The 17812-nt window shown below is 37.3% G+C and overlaps 2 protein-coding genes across 5 annotated transcripts in view; both read right to left on the bottom strand.

Annotated features, from left to right (window-relative positions):
• The window catches only part of shq1 (SHQ1, H/ACA ribonucleoprotein assembly factor), a 62318-nt gene extending 46425 nt beyond the window's left edge, over nucleotides 1-15893 (bottom strand). Inside the window, exons 1-5 of one of the 3 annotated variants that reach the window (XM_028448147.1) lie at nucleotides 15758-15893; nucleotides 9109-9273; nucleotides 7906-7970; nucleotides 968-1096; nucleotides 57-214 (exon numbers count right to left, since the gene is read on the bottom strand). In XM_028448147.1, the coding sequence (XP_028303948.1) occupies nucleotides 57-214; nucleotides 968-1096; nucleotides 7906-7970; nucleotides 9109-9251 (495 nt within the window). In that variant the 5' untranslated portion in view covers nucleotides 9252-9273; nucleotides 15758-15893. Of the gene's footprint in view, nucleotides 1-56; nucleotides 215-967; nucleotides 1097-5542; nucleotides 5599-7905; nucleotides 7971-9108; nucleotides 9274-15757 lie in introns of those variants that run through there. The other 2 variants (XM_028448148.1, XM_028448149.1) reach the window with 2 other exon arrangements.
• LOC114464078 (hydroperoxide isomerase ALOXE3-like) overlaps nucleotides 1-17812 on the bottom strand; it is a 1091527-nt gene that overhangs the window by 242630 nt on the left and 831085 nt on the right. The window lies entirely within an intron of this gene.

Genomic DNA, 17812 nt, shown 5'->3' with positions numbered 1-17812 from the left:
ACAGTGTATAATGTTATCAGACTTTGAGGCTTCAAAGCTCAACACTGAAATCCTACCTGTAATCGAGCAAACACTCCACACCTCTGATTGCCAAAGCCATACTTCTGCAGGGCCCTGAGCTCCTCCTCAGAGCTCTCTCTGTAAAGCTCCTGCTCTACCTGCCAGTCAAACTCCTCATCAAACTCTTCACCATCTCCCACCTCTTCACTGCCTTCTGGTAAAAATGTAGAGTCCACGGGTTATTTACCAGTCACTAGGGATGTAAAAATGAATCGTGAGGCAGTTAAAAATAAATTCAAAGGCGTCACGGTTCACATCAAATTGAATCGCAGTACGTCATTTTTTTTACAGCAAAGGGCGCTATCTATTTTGAATTTGAAATTCAGGACGCACCACCGTGTTTTAAATCAGAAGTGTAGAAGCATTTTGGCTTCCCCAAGACAAAATGAAAGAAGTGAGAAAGCACGTGAAATCCAAAGTAAGAGGGGTACAGCAAGGAAAGGGAGAAATGAGAGAGAATGAGAGCCATAGTTTGTTTATTTATACTGTTTCTTTGATATAGGATTTGTTTTAATACATTTTCAGTTGCACTTTTAAAGAAAAAGGAACTATTATGCGTTTTTGCATCGTTTACTATAGAGCCAGAATTGAAATGAATAGACTTCTTTATTTGTACTATTTCTTTATTTATTTCATACAGAATGTATTTTTAATTAAATTGTTTTGCATAGTTTATCAAGGGATTCTTTTGACAATGAAAGATAAAAAAAAAAAATAGTACAGTATTTTTTATTTTTGAAGAAAATAAAATAATATTTTTCAATCATTTGTCTACAGTCTAATTTTGTAAAATAAATCTTGAGAGAATCGTATCGTGAACCCAGTATCGTGAATCGTTTTGGGAGTTGAGTGAATCGTCACATCCCTACCAGTCTAGGCCACAGTAATCATGTAGATGATAATTCACCTCTGCTCATGTCTTCCACCAGTGGTCCAGCTGAACGGGAGCCTTTTGGTACCAGGAGAGAAGTGAGCATTTTAAGTCCTTCAAAGTTCTCACCGGGTGTCTGTTTTGGAACGTGGATGGTGAAGAGACCTGCAGCAACATCATGGTAAAAATGGTAAATGGACTTGATTTTATATAGCGCTTTATCACCACACTGAAGCAGTCTCAAAGCGCTTTACATATCAGCTCATTCACCCAATCACTCTCACATTCACACACCAGTGGGACAGGACTGCCATGCAAGGCGCTAGTCGACCACTGGGAGCAACTTAGGGTTCAGTGTCTTGCCCAAGGACACTTCAACACATAGTCAGGTACTGGGATCGAAACCCCAACCTCTCGATCAGAAGACGACCCACTACCACCTGAGCCACGGTCGCCCATCATACACATACTGAATGTAAATGAATATGTCTGCAGCAGTTATAATGTCACATGATCACAACATCAAGAGATACATGTGCATCTATCAACACAATTATCCTCTACATGACTTAATTCGTGGGGGCATGTTTACATCTCGCTTCAATGCTGAGTCTCATCAAACACAGTCAAATGAAGGATTTGTGAGCACAAAAGTAGAAGTTGCAATTTTAAAAAATTAAATAAAATTCCCTGAACATGCATGAAAACAAAATTAATTTCTTCACCCCCATGTCTGCATTTGGTTTCAGTTAACAGTTAATGAAGTGAATTATTTTTTTCTGCAAAGATGCATTTTTTGTTTCCTAATGTAAGAATTGATTACATTGAATGATTATGAACATCACCGGCTCTCCCTATTAAAGAGAATGATTAACTTTATTAGGGGGAAATATGTAAAAGGAGAGAGCAGTGTTACACATGAGTGAGGGAGGGAAATAAAAATGTAAGCGTTGCTTGTGCTGTTGGTGTAATGTGTTACTATGATTAGTGTTACCAAAATCATGACCTTGATACTACAGCTGCAATAAACGATTATTTTCATAATCGATTAATCGGTCAATAAATTAATTGATTAATCAGATTTTTTTATTTATTTTTAAAACAGTTCATCGATCAAGCACATTTAAACCCTGCTTAAGCTGATTAAACTGAAATAAAAGTGTCTCGCACACACACAAACAATCGTCCGCGCACACACAAACACTGCGCGCACACACACAAACACTCGTGCGCGCGCACACACAAACACTCGTGCGCGCGCACACACAAACACTCGTGGGCACACAAACCTGTGAAGCAAACGGCTCCGCATCACAGTCAGTGAAATATAAATCACACGATGCAACGAATCAAAATATGTTGCCTGCCAACATAGATTTTTATCGATTTTACTGATTCGTTGTTGCAGCCTTACTTGATACAATAGCTGCCTAAAGTATCTCAGTACCGATACTTAAACAATACTATGGCAAAAAGTCACATTGTAAGACTAATGTGACTGAGGACAAACTTGGAACTTATTATTTTCAGTTTTATTTCTCAGTTTATATTTCTATCAGTTTAACACAGGCTCAAACGCTGTGCAGTAAATAAACAGTCAGGTGATGTGTTCCAATTAGCACAAATATATGCTGAGGAGGGAAATCAAAGGCTGTCCTGTGGCACACGAATAAATGATTTTAAAGAATGCATAAACCATTTTTGACTCGTCCTGGAGCTGTGTGCTGTCACATGTGCATATGTAGAGAGCAGCTCTCCGAGTTGTGTGTTACAGCAGTGTTACCACATGCTGTAAGGCAGAAGTGAACAGTACGTAGTGTGTAGCGTCACATAAAGTTGCATGCAGAATGAGTGGCTAGTAAATAAAGCTGAGTTATTAAAGAAACTTACTTCGGTACATTCTACAAGTGCGCTCGTAAATGTGAATAATGTCGGAATGTAACGGGCTCAGGCTTAAAGAAAGATCGGCTTCCTTCGGGTTGGGTCTACTATTATATATATATATATATATATACACACACATATGTAGAATGAAATCTGCTGTGCCAGTGTAGTAGAGAAAGAATATTTAGGGGAAATATCCCAAGACTTAAATTCAATAACGATGAAAGTGAACAAGGAAGTAGATGTGTGCTTCAAAGTGTGACAGAGCTATTTTCCGAAAACAAATATTTCTAAGTTTGATAGAGTTTCCACAAAGCCCCAGGTAAACAGTGTGTCCACAACAGATGTGTGTGTATGAACCACTGCTACAGTCCAGAGCGCCACATGAAACCAGCCCCATAGTAAACAGGCAAAGGGACGACTGTATCAAATTACAGAAACAGAAAAGATGCTAAACTTGTGAAATGTCAAATCCTAATCAAAATCCTATGCAAAAGTAGATCATTTCAAATTCTGGAGCCAAGCATTTAAAATACAACCTGAAGCAGATTGATCCCTGAATACACACTTGAAATTAGTTTGTTTTCACACTCAATGATCCTTGATTAATCCGGCCAGCTGTACAAACAGTAAAACATAGCTAAAGAGTTGCTAATAAAACTAAATGGGTGATACATTGATGACTAAAACAATTTGCCCTCACCGCAGAGATAATGTGATTCTCCTTGTAAAAAAATCACTCACCCAAATGCTACAGCTTTTAAGTGCATCACAATGGAGGTTGAGTAACTGCTTAATCAAGTCTTGAAGCAGGATAGCAGAGATTGCTCAATAAAAGTCCAAACAAGGACACTCATTAAAGCAGCCTCATTAGCAGATGTTCCAGGCTTATTTAGACGCGCCATATTAATCGGGGACGTGCTGACAGTTGTCAGAGTCTGTGAAGCAGACGTCTCGGCATAGATGACTTCATTTCAATTGGGTGTGTGTGCTGAGGAAAGTTAAAGACAAAGAGGAGTGCGCCTATAAGAATGTCGGCCAATGGCCATTATGAGTGACCGTTAAAATTTAAAGATCCCACATGGCCTGCTACTGTACTGCATAACGACCTATTACAGAGAGCCTGAGGGCTGTAATCATTATGACATAGCAGATGCTTCTTTTAAATGAGATGAAATAACATAAGTCAGGTGAGGCTGATTGACTCGCACACAGGCAATCGATGCCCAAGGACCAATCATTGGTTAGTCTTACGAGAAGAGTCAGGGGGACGTGTCGTGCAGTAAGGGGAGAATGGCATCATGTCAAGTACAATATTGACAACACTAAGAGACAATGTGTTTGTCTATTTATAAGTTTGTTTTATGAAGGATTTCTACATTTTTATAGTCAAAATTGCTGAATTTACGCATCGTCTGTTCAAATACTCGTGAGAAGGGCGAGGTGAGGCAGTGTGATGTTTTGTTACTGACAATTTACTTTTTCCATATTCCATGTTTTCCACATGAATTTTTTAAAAATTATATATTTTTTAAGAAATGTTTTGTATATTTTGTCAGAAAATATTGATTTTCAACTCCTGTGTGGAATCAAAATAAATAAATAAAAAAAAGAAAAATGCAATTTAAAACCATGTATAAGCTACAATTAAAAGGTTGATATCAGTTGTATTGACATGGATTATTCTGCCTGCTATTTTTTAAAGATTTATAAAATGTCATAAAGATGTATGAGAGGAGCATTGATGTCACCTAATTTCCCCCATCAATAGTTTACAGAATCTGAGAAGGCTAACTGATTAAGTTTTGATCAACTTAATTTAAATTATTATTATTATCCTGATGACATAATTTCAGAATGTAATAATTCAAAAATAAATGGAAACAGAGATGCATCAGTTATTTCACCACTTGTGTCCAGAATACTTGACAGTATTAGAAACTATGAAGTTTTCATTAACCTACGATGTTTAAGACTCTACAATCCCTGGCATCACATGTTGAAGCAGCCAGGACGAGAGGGGGACGGGTGGTGCACCAAATGAGCAGTCCCCTTAACAAAAATGTCCTTTGGTTCACAATGACGGAGTCTGAATAATATCCACTGTTATACAGGAAGTTTATTATTATTTGCACCATACTATTAAGTCCTCTTAAAGATGTAAATCCTTGTTTTAATCACAAATAAAACGGGTTAAAAATTACCATAAATGGTGGACAAGGTGGCGAAAGGGGATTTTAAAAACCACAGAAACTGGTTAAAAGTTTCAAATTAGAGTGGCCAAAAACAAACAGAAAAAGTGGTAAAAAGGGTTTAAAGTGTCAATATTGGAACAATTAGTTTAAATTGGCAAATAATGGGCATGACAAATCGTGAATGACGGAGTTTCATTTACATTATGTCACTTTCCACTTTCAACAGTGGATTCCATTTTTATTGATCGATTCTGCGATTCGGTTCGCCATCCTGTTAATGTGGCCCTACCCATTGCCTTTTCTCCTTGAATTGCCAATATAAAGGTTTGATTATACATGTACCACATATACTTGAAGGCTCCTAAGACTAGTTTTAAAGCCAAGAACCTTCCATCTACCCTGCAACCCGCCCATGACTGGGAGGCAACCAGACATGGTCCTGCTATCGAGGAGCACAAAAGCAATCATGGTAGCTGTGACAGCCTGTGACCCCCAAAATAAAGGTGCAAGAGACCAGGTACCCCCACTGTACCTGAAAATGGTTGAACACAAACTTGAACATTGAAGATCAGTCATGTGGAGACAGGGCCATCTATAAGAGGGAACAAAGGGGAGAGCTTTTGGGGGCTCATCCATAAAGTCAGCAAAATGATGGTCCATTGTTCTATGAATCTGTGATAAACACAATAATGATCTGAATAATATCCACTGTTATACAGGAAGTTTATTTTTATTTGCACCATACTATTAAGTCCTCTTAAAGATGTAAATCCTTGTTTTAATCACAAATAAAACGGGTTAAAAATGACCAAAAATGGTGGACAAGGTGGCAAAAGGGGATTTTAAAAACCACAGAAACTGGTTAAAAGTTTCAAATTAGAGTGGCCAAAAACAAACAGAAAAAGTGGTAAAAAGGGTTTAAAGTGTCAATAATGGAACAATTAGTTTAAATTGGCAAATAATGGGCATGACAAATCGTGAATGTGGATAAATTGTTGTATTGAAGCAAAAAACGCATCAAAATGAACAAAAATACTGCAAGAAAACATGATGAAAATAGATTCAAACATGGCATGTTTAGAGTACTTGTAGAAAAAGGGTAAAAATAAGCAAAAAATGGTCTAAAATTGTTTTTTTTTTTATTCTTAGTTTCTTGAAGGCATCTGCAGACGCCATTTGGCCCCAAGGTTGAGAACATCTGCTCTAGAGCTCTACAGTGTGTGAGTAGTTGCATGAATATCTTATAGGAGGTGATAATTGGAGAGAAACTGTTTTCCAAAGTGCAAACACTATCAGCTAATCAGTCCAAAAGGCATGGAGACACACTTTAGTTACACAGTACTGTCAGTATCTGCAATACATTACTGTTTAAACTATAATGTGTTCATGGAAAACTAGACTCCACATTCACATCGTCATAAACATGTCATATACACTATAGATGCTTGCTGAGTAACAACAAATGAAGACAGCTCAACTGCAGAGCGTGGAAGAAGTGTGCCTCACTTCTGATGTGACAATCTCACATTCTGCATAATCTTGCAGTTACTTGCAAATATGTGCTAACAAGGCACATAATTACACTCTAAAACCATTGTTCTGCAGGAATCTTTTTAGAAGGAGGTATTTCATCAAATCCAGCTCAGGGTTATTTCCAGGTTTAACCTGACAGTCATGCTCAGTTTGATCAAAGAGAAAACACCTTAGTTGCCATGCAAACACAGTCTGTGGTGCAAACCTGCTTGTGACCAGGTTTAGGCAGCATGATTGGTTTAACTGCTGCTTAAACCAAGTCTTAATTTTAGAAATATATCAATTTTGTGGTAAAGAAAGGCTTTGGTTATAAATGTTTCTACCATATACAGCTTTAATGTTGTATTTTAAAAGGAAATTAAAATAATATCATGGCAACTATTCAATTTGGATTTCAAATACAGTAGATACAAATTATGATAGATTACTATAAATATTATAAATGTTTAATATGTATTGTACTTTTAATGGGATGATCAAAGTTTTATGTGTTTCAAACCTTCATTAATATGTCTAGATAAAAATAGGTACGTATCCATCGCCTCCAGTTTACCACATGTCCATTCACTGAGGATCCAGGGATTTATAATGAAAAAGCTCTTAATATACAGATATATTAATATACGGCTGTTGAGGGACAGAGTACCAAGGCTCCCTGATGCCAAAATTCATGAAGAGTACCACTTTTCTGAGAAATGAGCACCGCGCACGGAATGAGCGACTGCAGTCTTGGATGTGACATCCAGCAGCATCTCATCCATGAATTTATTGTTTAGTGCTTAGTTTAAGAAAGTATTCATCCAAAAACTCAAGTCTCATAAGTTACATATTTAATTGTGAGTTAATACTTAAACATAACCAGTGTAGACTATCCTAAATCGCTCAGAGAAGCCATGCTGGCTGCACTCTGAACACGGCACCTGGATGGCCCCAGTTGTGAGTTAAATTTTGGTTTTAGAACTGGAAATAAACCAACCAGAAGAAACTGCTGTAAAAACAAAATGAAAACAAATTATGAGGTCTGCATTGGTGCCATTATCCAGGTGTTAAATATTACTGCACACCTTTAGTGGGTGTGGGCTGATTTGGCTTCAAAAGACACAAGAGCAGAATTTTAATCAGATGTCATAAGTTAGACGTTGACATTTTATAAATGATTCACTATTGATACCGATTGATTGTTTTGTGCTAAAGGAAAAAAATCAATGATGTCAATGTTTTTGAGAACAGGACTGAAAATGGTGGGAGGATTTAACCATCTCAGCTATGCAGAGATTTCTACACAGCAACTGGACTATTGCCAAAAACCATGCTCCCCTAACTATCAGTGCATAAATATGTGGTAATACAAACACAACCAACCTTGGTCAATGTCAAATTTAGCCTTTTCTCTTCCATCCTCCACAATCCTTCCAGGAAGATTTAATCTGGAGGAAAAAACACAAACAAAAAACAAGATAAACTAGAATATTTGCATTTCCTGGCCCATGTCGCACTGCATTAGCTTAGCGTTAACATTAGCATAAATTAGCATTAGCGTGAACATTAATTAGCATTAATATAGCATTAGCAAAATATTATCATTAGAATAGCATGAACAAAGCATTAACATAACATTAGCATTCCATTAGCGTAGCATTAACATTTGCCTAGAAATAGCAATAACCTAACATTAGCATCAGCCTAGCAATAACATAGTTAAGCATTAACCTAGCATTAGCTGAACTTTAACAATAAAGTTGAAATAAGAAGACAGTAATCAACATCCCCCGCCAGATTGGTTCTCATAACTCAACCTTTTTCTAAATGTCCTAAATCTAACTTAAATGTATACATAAGAAAATATCACATCAGAATATAAAATTACGAACTATCTTAAACGGTTATCTTAAAGAAAAGCTGTCCTATTTGAAAATACCTTGAACAGAGTGAAAAAAAACGGCACAAGGGCAGAAACTCTGGAAGAAATAATTGTGCACTTCTCATTTTCGAAGTCCATCAAGGTATTGATACCCTGAAGCCACACACCGAATTTGGTTATACTATCTCAAATAGTTTCTGAGAAAAGCTGTCCCCTTTAACTCAAACGAATGGACGGATGCACAGACCTCAAACCTATATCCCCCTTCCACATTTTTATGGTGGGGGATAAAAGACGGAAAAGGTTAAAATGGGTTGAAAAAAACTTGAAAAAGGTTTAAATGAGTTGAAAAAAGTTGAAAATGTTGAAATGGTTGAGGGTAGTAGCTGAACAATGTTAAAGGTTGAATGGTCAAAATCAGTTGAAGAATGGCTGGGGTTGAAGGGCTTTAAAGTTGAAAAACCTGAAAATTCCAACAGAAATGAATGGTAAAGAAAAAAATGTAATCAGTCAAAAAGTAACAAATTATAAAAGTACAAGCAGAACTCTTGGGAACTTTCTGAATTTTTTGATAGCTTATTTGTCACAATCGGACAAACTGTAAAAGGAGTTAATAAATACTATGATTATGGTTGAGGATTTTTATTAAAGGAGGACAGTGGGGGTGTGGGGGGCACTGGGTTGGGGCCTCCATGTGACCTTACCTCAGGAAATACGGTTTGGCATAAAACTTGAACTCTGTGCCATCAATGTAGAGGTCAAACTCTGATGTCCTGGTGTAAGGAACACGGATGCTGATGATCAGGGAGTCTGGATCTTGGGTCAGGTCGAATGCAGGCGTTATCATTGTAAATGACAATAGTTCACACCTACAAGACAACACCAAGGATATTATAGTAAACACTGCAGCCCTGCATTCCTCTACACAGTGCACCAAAGGACCGCTTGGCTCTAGGGCGCCTCCTGGTGGATGTGTTTGTAACATGATATGGGAAAAGCTTCAAGCAGCAGCTGTTTTCACACCAGAAGCACCGTTTAGAGTAGGGGTGTCATTATTGTGCCCAGGTTTGCACTTCCATGTATAAATGATATATTATGTGAGTATATCAGTCCCTGCAGGACTTTCACTTAAATTTCCCTGATTTGGGGAATTTGGGGACATTTTGTGGAATTATTTGAAGAAAATTTCCCCAAGTTTAGACAAACCGATAGTTGTTTCAACAATTTAAGATTGAAAATGACTGTCACCATGTGATATGAGAACTGGAAAAACTGGAGCTCTGCAAATATTGTGGATTTAATTGCATTTTTGTATACAATATGTAGGAAATAGTTGGTAATTTACAAAATGTTTTATGTTTTTTTCCTATTGTTTTTACTTTCTCGAGCGGGCCCTTTGATGCTCTAAAGCCTTGAGTTTGAGACATGTGGTTTAAATCCATAACCGCCATAGTAGTGCACAGATCACTTGACTCAACATTTTCAATCTCTGACTCCCTAGATTTATATTCCAGCTCCAGAATCATGCGTAAATGTCCCCTTCCACAATTGTTTCAGTTTTAAGTTTTTAACATGCACTATAATGCTAAAAGTTTTTGCTTGGCTACATAACACATTACATCCAGGTGTTTCAATCACCTTCGTGGCCACGAGCATAAAAAAAAAAATTGAGAGTTGTTTCAACAATTTGAGATTAAAAATGAAATCATATGATATAAGAACTGGAATACTGAGCTCTGCAAAAATTGTGTATTTAATTGATTTTTTGTATATGAAGGGGCTGAGATATCTACAACTGAAATAGTTAGTAATCTACCAAATGTTTCATGTTTTCTCTATCGTTTTTACTTTCCTGAATTTGATGCTCAAGAGCGCCAGATTTCAGAATCCCTTTATTAATCCCAGGGGGAAATTGTTTTTGTTACAGCCACAGAACAAATAAAAGAATAAAAACGTTAAAGACAAAAGAATAAACAATAAATAAGTGCATAATTAAGTAAAAGACTGTTAAAAATAGGGATCAGAAACACACACATTACAGTAGTAGAAAAAAGTAGGATAAATAATAATAATTTGGTCACCGAACATTGAGTTTGAGACATGTGGTTTAGAGCGATAGCCATAGTGGTGCACAGCGGTCACCTGACTCAAAGTTTTCAATCTCTAACTCCCTAGATTCATATTCCAGCTCCAAAATCATGGTTGAATGTCCTGGGAAGATGCGTCCTCCATAATTACTTCACTTTTAACATGTCGTCATCTTCGTCTTTTATCCAAAGTTAAGCCTTTTTTATCATTTAATCTTTTTGAACAAGTCGTGCACGCTTTTATTTCAAGCCGTCTGGACTACTGCAACGCACTTTACTCGGGCATCAGCCAAAAGGCACTTTACCGCTTGCAGTTAGTCCAGAACGCAGCGGCACGACTTTTAACAGGGACCAAAAAGCGTGAACACATCACCCCAATCCTTGCTTCTTTGCATTGGCTCCCTGTTAAATTTAGAATTGATTTTAAAATTTTATTGTTTGTTTTTAAAGCTTGGAATGGACTGGCCCCTCAGTATATCACAGACCTCATCCAAATTTACCGACCCCCGCGCGCTTTGAGGTCTGAGGGCCAGCTCCAGCTCGTGGTTCCGAAGGCGAACCGTAAAACTAAAGGGGACAGAGCGTTTTCCGTTGTCGGCCCTAAGCTGTGGAACGCTCTTCCCCTCCACATCCGTACGGCCCCCACCGTGGAGTGTTTTAAATCTCGTCTCAAAACTCACTTTTATTCTCTGGCTTTTAGCACCGCGTAAGTTGTGTGGTCCTCTGTGTCTTTTATTTTATGTTTTTGAGTTTTATTCTTATTTATAGTTTTTAATGTGTTTTTATTTATATTTATTCTTTTAAACTGTTTTATTTTTATTTATTGTTTTATACTCATTTAGTGGCAGAGCTCATTTGTATTGTTTTGGTTTTATTGTTGTGGTCGCATGTTCAGCACTTTGGAAACGTTTTGTTGTTTAAATGTGCTATATAAATAAAGTGGATTGGATTGGATTGGATTGGCTATATTGCTAAAGGGATTTGCTCAGCTATGTAATATATTAAAGCAAGGTGTTCCAATCATTTCCGTGGCAAAAGTTATTACTTTTTTCTTTTTATTAAAAAAAAAATGCTGACTACTTCCACAAACATTTGTGAAATAATGGATCCCAGTAAGTCTAGCTGGAAAATTTCCTTGCCACTAAAAATTCCATGATCAATTGTTAGCAGCACTATAACAGGGTGGAAGAGATTGGAACCATCAGCAACTCAGCCACAATTTCTTCTTTTCTTTAATTCACAGAGCGGGGTCAGCGGATGCTGAGGCGGATCGAGCGCACAGATCACCAAGTCAATAGCTACAGACCTCCAAACATCTTGTGATCTGTAGATTAGCTTTGGGGCTTGTGTTTGCTCTGGTCTGATGTGGGCGTGCAGCTCCTGCACAGTAAAGACATTTCCTGACTGCGTCGGAGATCAAAAGCAGGCGAGTAAAGGGAGAGCAAAAGCTTTAGTTTAGTAAAACATACAGAAAAATGAAATATATTCATTTTCTTTATTCCTTTCAGTCTGGGGCAACTAGTCGCTAAGGCTGTGCAATTAATCAAATTTGAATCGTGATCAAGATTTTGTCCTCCACAATTAAATTAACCTGATCATCAGCAATTTTTCTATTTCAAATGTGGGCTAATGCTGAACGATTAACCTTAATCGCATCGATAATGAGGTTCTCACTAATGCGATAACCTACAGTGGCTATGGAAAGTATTCAGACTCCTTTAAATTTTTCACTTTGTTTCATTGCAAAAAAAAAAAAAAAATGTACACAACACCCCATCTTGACAGAAAAAAAAAAACTAAAATGTTGAAATTTTTGCAAATTTATTAAAAAAGAAGGTCACAAGTATTGAGACCCTTTGCTCTGTATTGAGTAGAAACACCCTTTTGAGCTAGTACAGCCATGAGTCTTCTTGGGAATGATGCAACAAGTTTTTCACAACTGGATTTGGGGATCCTTTACAGGCTTTCATATGTCTTGCACTGAGGAGAAGCTTCCGTCGAGCGACTCTGCCATAAAGCCTTGACTGGTGGAGGGCTGCAGTGATAGTTGACTTTGTGGAACTTTCTCCCATCTCCCTACTGCATCTCTAGAGCTCAGCCACAGTGATCTTTGGGTTCTTTTTTACCTCTCACCAAGGCTCTTCTCCCACGATTGCTCAGTTTGGCTGGACGGCCAGGTCTAGGAAGAGTTCTGGTCGTCCCAAACTTCTTCCATTTAAGGATTATGGAGGCCACCGTGCTCTTAGGAACCTTGAGTGCGGCAGAAATTCTTCTGTAACTATGGCCAGATCTGTGCCTTGCCACAATTCTGTCTCTGAGCTCCTTGGGCAGTTCCTTCAACCTCATGATTCTCATTTGCTCTGACATGCACTGTGAGCTAGTACAGGTCTTCTATAGACAGGTGTGTGCAATCAGTTTATTTAAACACAGCTGGACTCAAATTAAGGCGCAGAACCATCTTAAGGAGAATCAGAAGAAATGGACAGCATGCGAGTTAAATATGAGTGTCACAGCAAAGGGTCTGAATACTTATGATCATGTGATATTTCAGTTTTTCTTTTTTTAATAAATTTGCAAAAAATTCTACATTTCTGTTTTTTTCCATCAAGATGGGGTACTGAGTGTACATTAATGAGAAATAAAATGAACTTTATTGATTTTAGCAAATGGCTGCAATGAAACAAAGAGTGAAAAATGTAAAGGGGTCTGAATACTTTCCGTACCCACTGTAACATCAGATGCTGGAGGTTTTGTCCTCTGTCTCCATCATTTGAGTGACATATGTTCATTGACTCCTAAATCAGAGTCGACCCGTGCCCGTAAGAACAGCATCAGTTTTACCTTTTAATCAGTTTTACCTGCTCAGGGGCGGATTCACATATTTTCCATCGCCGCTGTGTTTTGTGTCAACATTTACTGCAGCGGATCTCTGCGTGTGTGTTTGCACCTGCTTGTCAGTAGTAGTATTTTCCTGTGCTAAAACAATCACTGCAAACAGTTCCAGATTTGATTAATTGCATTGCACCCACTGCATTAATTCATTTGGATTTACTCCTCCCATTTATTTCCACACCTTATGAGATCCCCCTACTTTATATATTCACGGGAAACGCGCTCAATGGATTGAGGGTGCATTCTGACGCGCTGAAGACGCGCAGTCCTGATTCCCTGGAGTATGTACTCCTCATTAGCGCTTGGGGTGACGTTTGCACATGTTTCTTTTAATATCCCTAAACCTTTAGTGTTAAAACAACATCTCATGAGAGCTACAGAAGATCTGTGGTAAAAGTTGTTCTGCTGTTGTGGACGAGACCATCGATGCTAGGATTGTAGAGTGAGGGCTCTGCTGCATATCTAATCAGGCACTTTAGTCAGCGGCAGTAATTTGGTGGATTGATGAGAGCTGTGACGTGTAATTGTTTCCAATGAGTTGCATTTCGTCATAGCACTCTGTAATAATGCATTATTGTTAACCCTTGGTACATTTTAAATTCTTGAGTCAATTTCTTTTCTTTTTTTGTATAATTTTTAGTTAAAGCTTCATTTTGCACTGTAAACTGTTCATATATTGCTTTATTTTTAAATTAGTACAAAATTAAAAATAAAAACATTTCCCTAACATGATAAATAATTGTGATTACAATATAGATCAAAAATAATCGTGATTATCATTTTGGCCATAATCATGCAGCTCTACATTGAACTGACAAACTACAATTGTTTGTCTGGCAATCAGATAGAAGAGTGTGGGTTTGGTGGTAGGCCCGGGCCATATATCGAGAGTCAAGATATATCGAGATTTAGAAAACTACAATATCACCTAAAACGATATAATTTTAATTTATAACATTTTGTATACTCACTTTCGAGAGTTGCTGCTTTTGCTACTTCTCAGAACAGCATGAAAAGCACAGTTAAATGGGTTTTTTAAGTGCGTCCTAACCCAGACCTTCCACTAAACAAGCCACACTACAGAACTCACTCATACGTGCTGTCCCTTATACAAGAAATAGCAAAAAATGACATCTTTTGCAGCAGTCTGTGAATAAATTTTTGCATTCGCAAATTTAACTTAGAATTGTCTTGCTTTGCTTCAACACTTTATTGTGTTAAAAAAAAAAATTACATTTATAACGTACATTGCCATATTGACAAAAAATACCGAGATATGAATTTTAGTCTATATCGCCCAGCCCTACTTGGCGGTACCTGTTCGACTGCTTTGTTTTAAGTGTAAAGATTTGGTGGAGGGGAGATTATGGTGTGGGGCTGTTCTACAGAATTGCACTTGACCCCTAAGTTCCAGTGGAAGGAACTCTCTCACGTTCGACGTACCTTTACATTTTGGACAATTTTATGCTCCCAACTTCGTGGGAACAGTTTGAAGATGAGTCCCTTCCTGTTCCAACATGACTGAGGCACAAGTACACAAAGCATAGTCCATTAAGACATGAATGTGCTAGATTAGTGTTTTGACTGGCCTGCGGAAACAAGCCTTCTCGTCCCACATCAGTGTCTGACCTCAGAAATGCCTTTCTGTAAGAATAGTCAAACTTTTTTCCATAAACACACTCCTAAAGCTGGTGGAAAGGCCTCCTGGAAGAGTTGAAACTGATCAAATGGTTTACCAACATCATATTAAATCATATTTTTCCACATCATTTTTATTTCATCCCTTTCAGGAGTCATAAAACACTGTTTTGCTCATGTGCACATTTTTCATCTTCATATGCAAATATAGCATTAACAAATGGAGTATAAATGTTTTAGTTTGTGCACTGTTGTAGTGTATTGCAGAAGTTTGTACCAAATTACCTAAACAAAATCATACCATTGGAAAACATTCCGTTATTTAATAAACAGAATAAGTGTAGAAAAACATTTCGGTACAAGCATTAAAAAAAAGAGTACGAACTAAACAGTAAAAGTGTGAAAAGTCATCTCTAGAAGTGACAATTACATCAAACTGTTTCACCAAATAACTCAACGCATCAATACAAAATTCTCAATGAAAAAAATGCATGTTGATGATCGTTAAATAACCGCACATATCATTAAGCCCTACAATATTTCCTCATAAAGCGTCATCCCTTTTAAGAGCGTGGAGTTCTTTTAATTAACGACATAGCTTTTAAATGTTGCATATTTTTACACTGACTCTGGTGCACCGTTAGCTCACCGTTAGCTCGCTGTTAGCCACAGTCAACCACAAGAGTAGCGTCTTCGTTTGTTCCACAAAACAAAGAACTAAATGACTCCTACTTACCAATAACAGAAAAACTATCCGGGCCTGTTCGGTGACTAATGAAACGAACCAAAGAATCCAGAAGGAGGTAAACTATAACACACAACGTGACAAACACTAGAAGTTATCCTACATGCTGCACTGTGACAGCGCGGCCATTTTTTACCGTAATACTAAGTAGAGACGCGCATCATAATGTGTTTAGAGTTCAGTTTCAATCATCATAAACTCGTGGGCCACATTCCACCTCTAAAGTGCTCAGTTTGACTTATTTCAACCTTGGGGTCGTGGCCCCATGTGGGGTCGCCTGAAATGTCTAGTAATGGATGAAAGTAATTACTGATTGAAAATATATTGTTACATTTTCTTTTATTAACTTTTTCTAATTAAAATAACACACAATCATCTAAACACCTGTATTCTCTACTTTCAGTTTTTCACTTTGTCAAAAATAAATCTAGTCCAAATAAAATGCAGTAAAAAGAAAAGAAAGAAAATAATAATAAATAAAATAAATATATGGTATGTTAAAATCTGAGCCTGTGTATCTTGTCACTTTGTGCACTAACCCTTGCTACTCTATTCGTTACATTCTATAACAAACATGATCAAAAATAAATTCTAGAAAAAAATGTCTTAGGGGACGCCAGAAATTTGTGATATCAAAATTGGGTCACGATCCAATAAAGCAATCTGGCCTAGTTCTTCCATGTAAGTAAATTGAAATACATCTATGTTGTTTGAGCAATAGTAAAGGCTAAATGTTGCCTCAACACTTAATATTTCTGTAAAATAGCCCAAAGATCTTTTCTGTAAGTTTGTGTGCTTTTGCAGTCATTTTGTCTGTTTACTTCTGGGGACAAATTGTGTGTACTTTGGTTGTCCTGTGTGGATATATTATTTTAATAAAGTTCTGTGTTTTGGAGTCATTTTGTGTATTTAGGCAGTTTTTTTTTTTTTTTTGTAGTTTTGCTCTAGTCCTGTGTCTATTTTTCTATAATTTTGTGTGTTTTTGGAGTAATTTCGTGAATTTACTTTGGGGGCCGCACAAATTTAAAGTGAGAGCCACAAGCGGACCCCGGGCTAACAGTTGTCCATGTCTGTATTATAATATGTTGGTTAAAAACGCATGCAATGTGAGTAAGTTGGTAATCAAGTTGATGCTTATACTGCAGGATGAAATCATTATTTTTTGACACATATTGACACTGATCAATGATTGTGTATTGTCTCTCAATCGACAAACCTAATAATCTGTATTAATAGCTTTTAAAAACACCTTTTTTTGTAATCACAATTAGAATGGGATGATGGGAACTTAGAAAGTCTATATCATTAAAGATAGACTTAGCCATCATACATGTTTCTAAACCAGAGGTTCCCAACCTTTTTCAGGTCATGACCCAATTTTGATATCACAAATCTCCGGCAACCCCAGAGAAAGTTTAAATATAGGATACAGTTATTTGATATCAAATGTGTGTGATGTGTATTTGAAAAGAAAAAAACATTTTCTAAAATGTCAATTTTTTGTGTTTTTTTAACCAATTACAAGAGATTTCAGGCAACTCCACATGGGGTCCTGACCCCAAGGTTGAAAAACACTGTTCAACAGTCAAGACATAGTAACTTAGACCAGTGGTTCCCAATCTTTTTTGTCCCGTGTTCCCCCTTCATATTTGTGTCAAATCATGTGTTACCCCCTCTCCATAATTTCATATGCTTTTTCATTTGTGGAACAGCGGGCTCTCCTAAACGCCTAACTGTGTCTCTAACATTTGTTCCCTAAGGCTTGATCTACAAATTCAAAACAACAATGGACTAGAGCCGACACTATGTATTTAATAAGAAGCCTTAGAAGACATGGATATAATGAAAAGAATGGATGGACGCAGGCATAAACATGCAGACATTCACACTGACACATGGACTTATGCTCCATTCGATTGCACTCAGAACTCAGAAAGATCCGACAAAACGAATCACAAAAAGTGCAATAAAATGACTTTTGAGCTTGGGACCCCGACTCGGAAACTCGATTAGGAAAACTCGGGCAGGATCCAAGTGGAATGATGT

Source organism: Gouania willdenowi, chromosome 5 (assembly GCF_900634775.1).
Source record: "Gouania willdenowi chromosome 5, fGouWil2.1, whole genome shotgun sequence".
In the NCBI taxonomy this organism is placed as follows: Eukaryota; Metazoa; Chordata; class Actinopteri; order Blenniiformes; family Gobiesocidae; genus Gouania; species Gouania willdenowi.
This window is presented reverse-complemented; position numbering and strand designations above follow the sequence as displayed.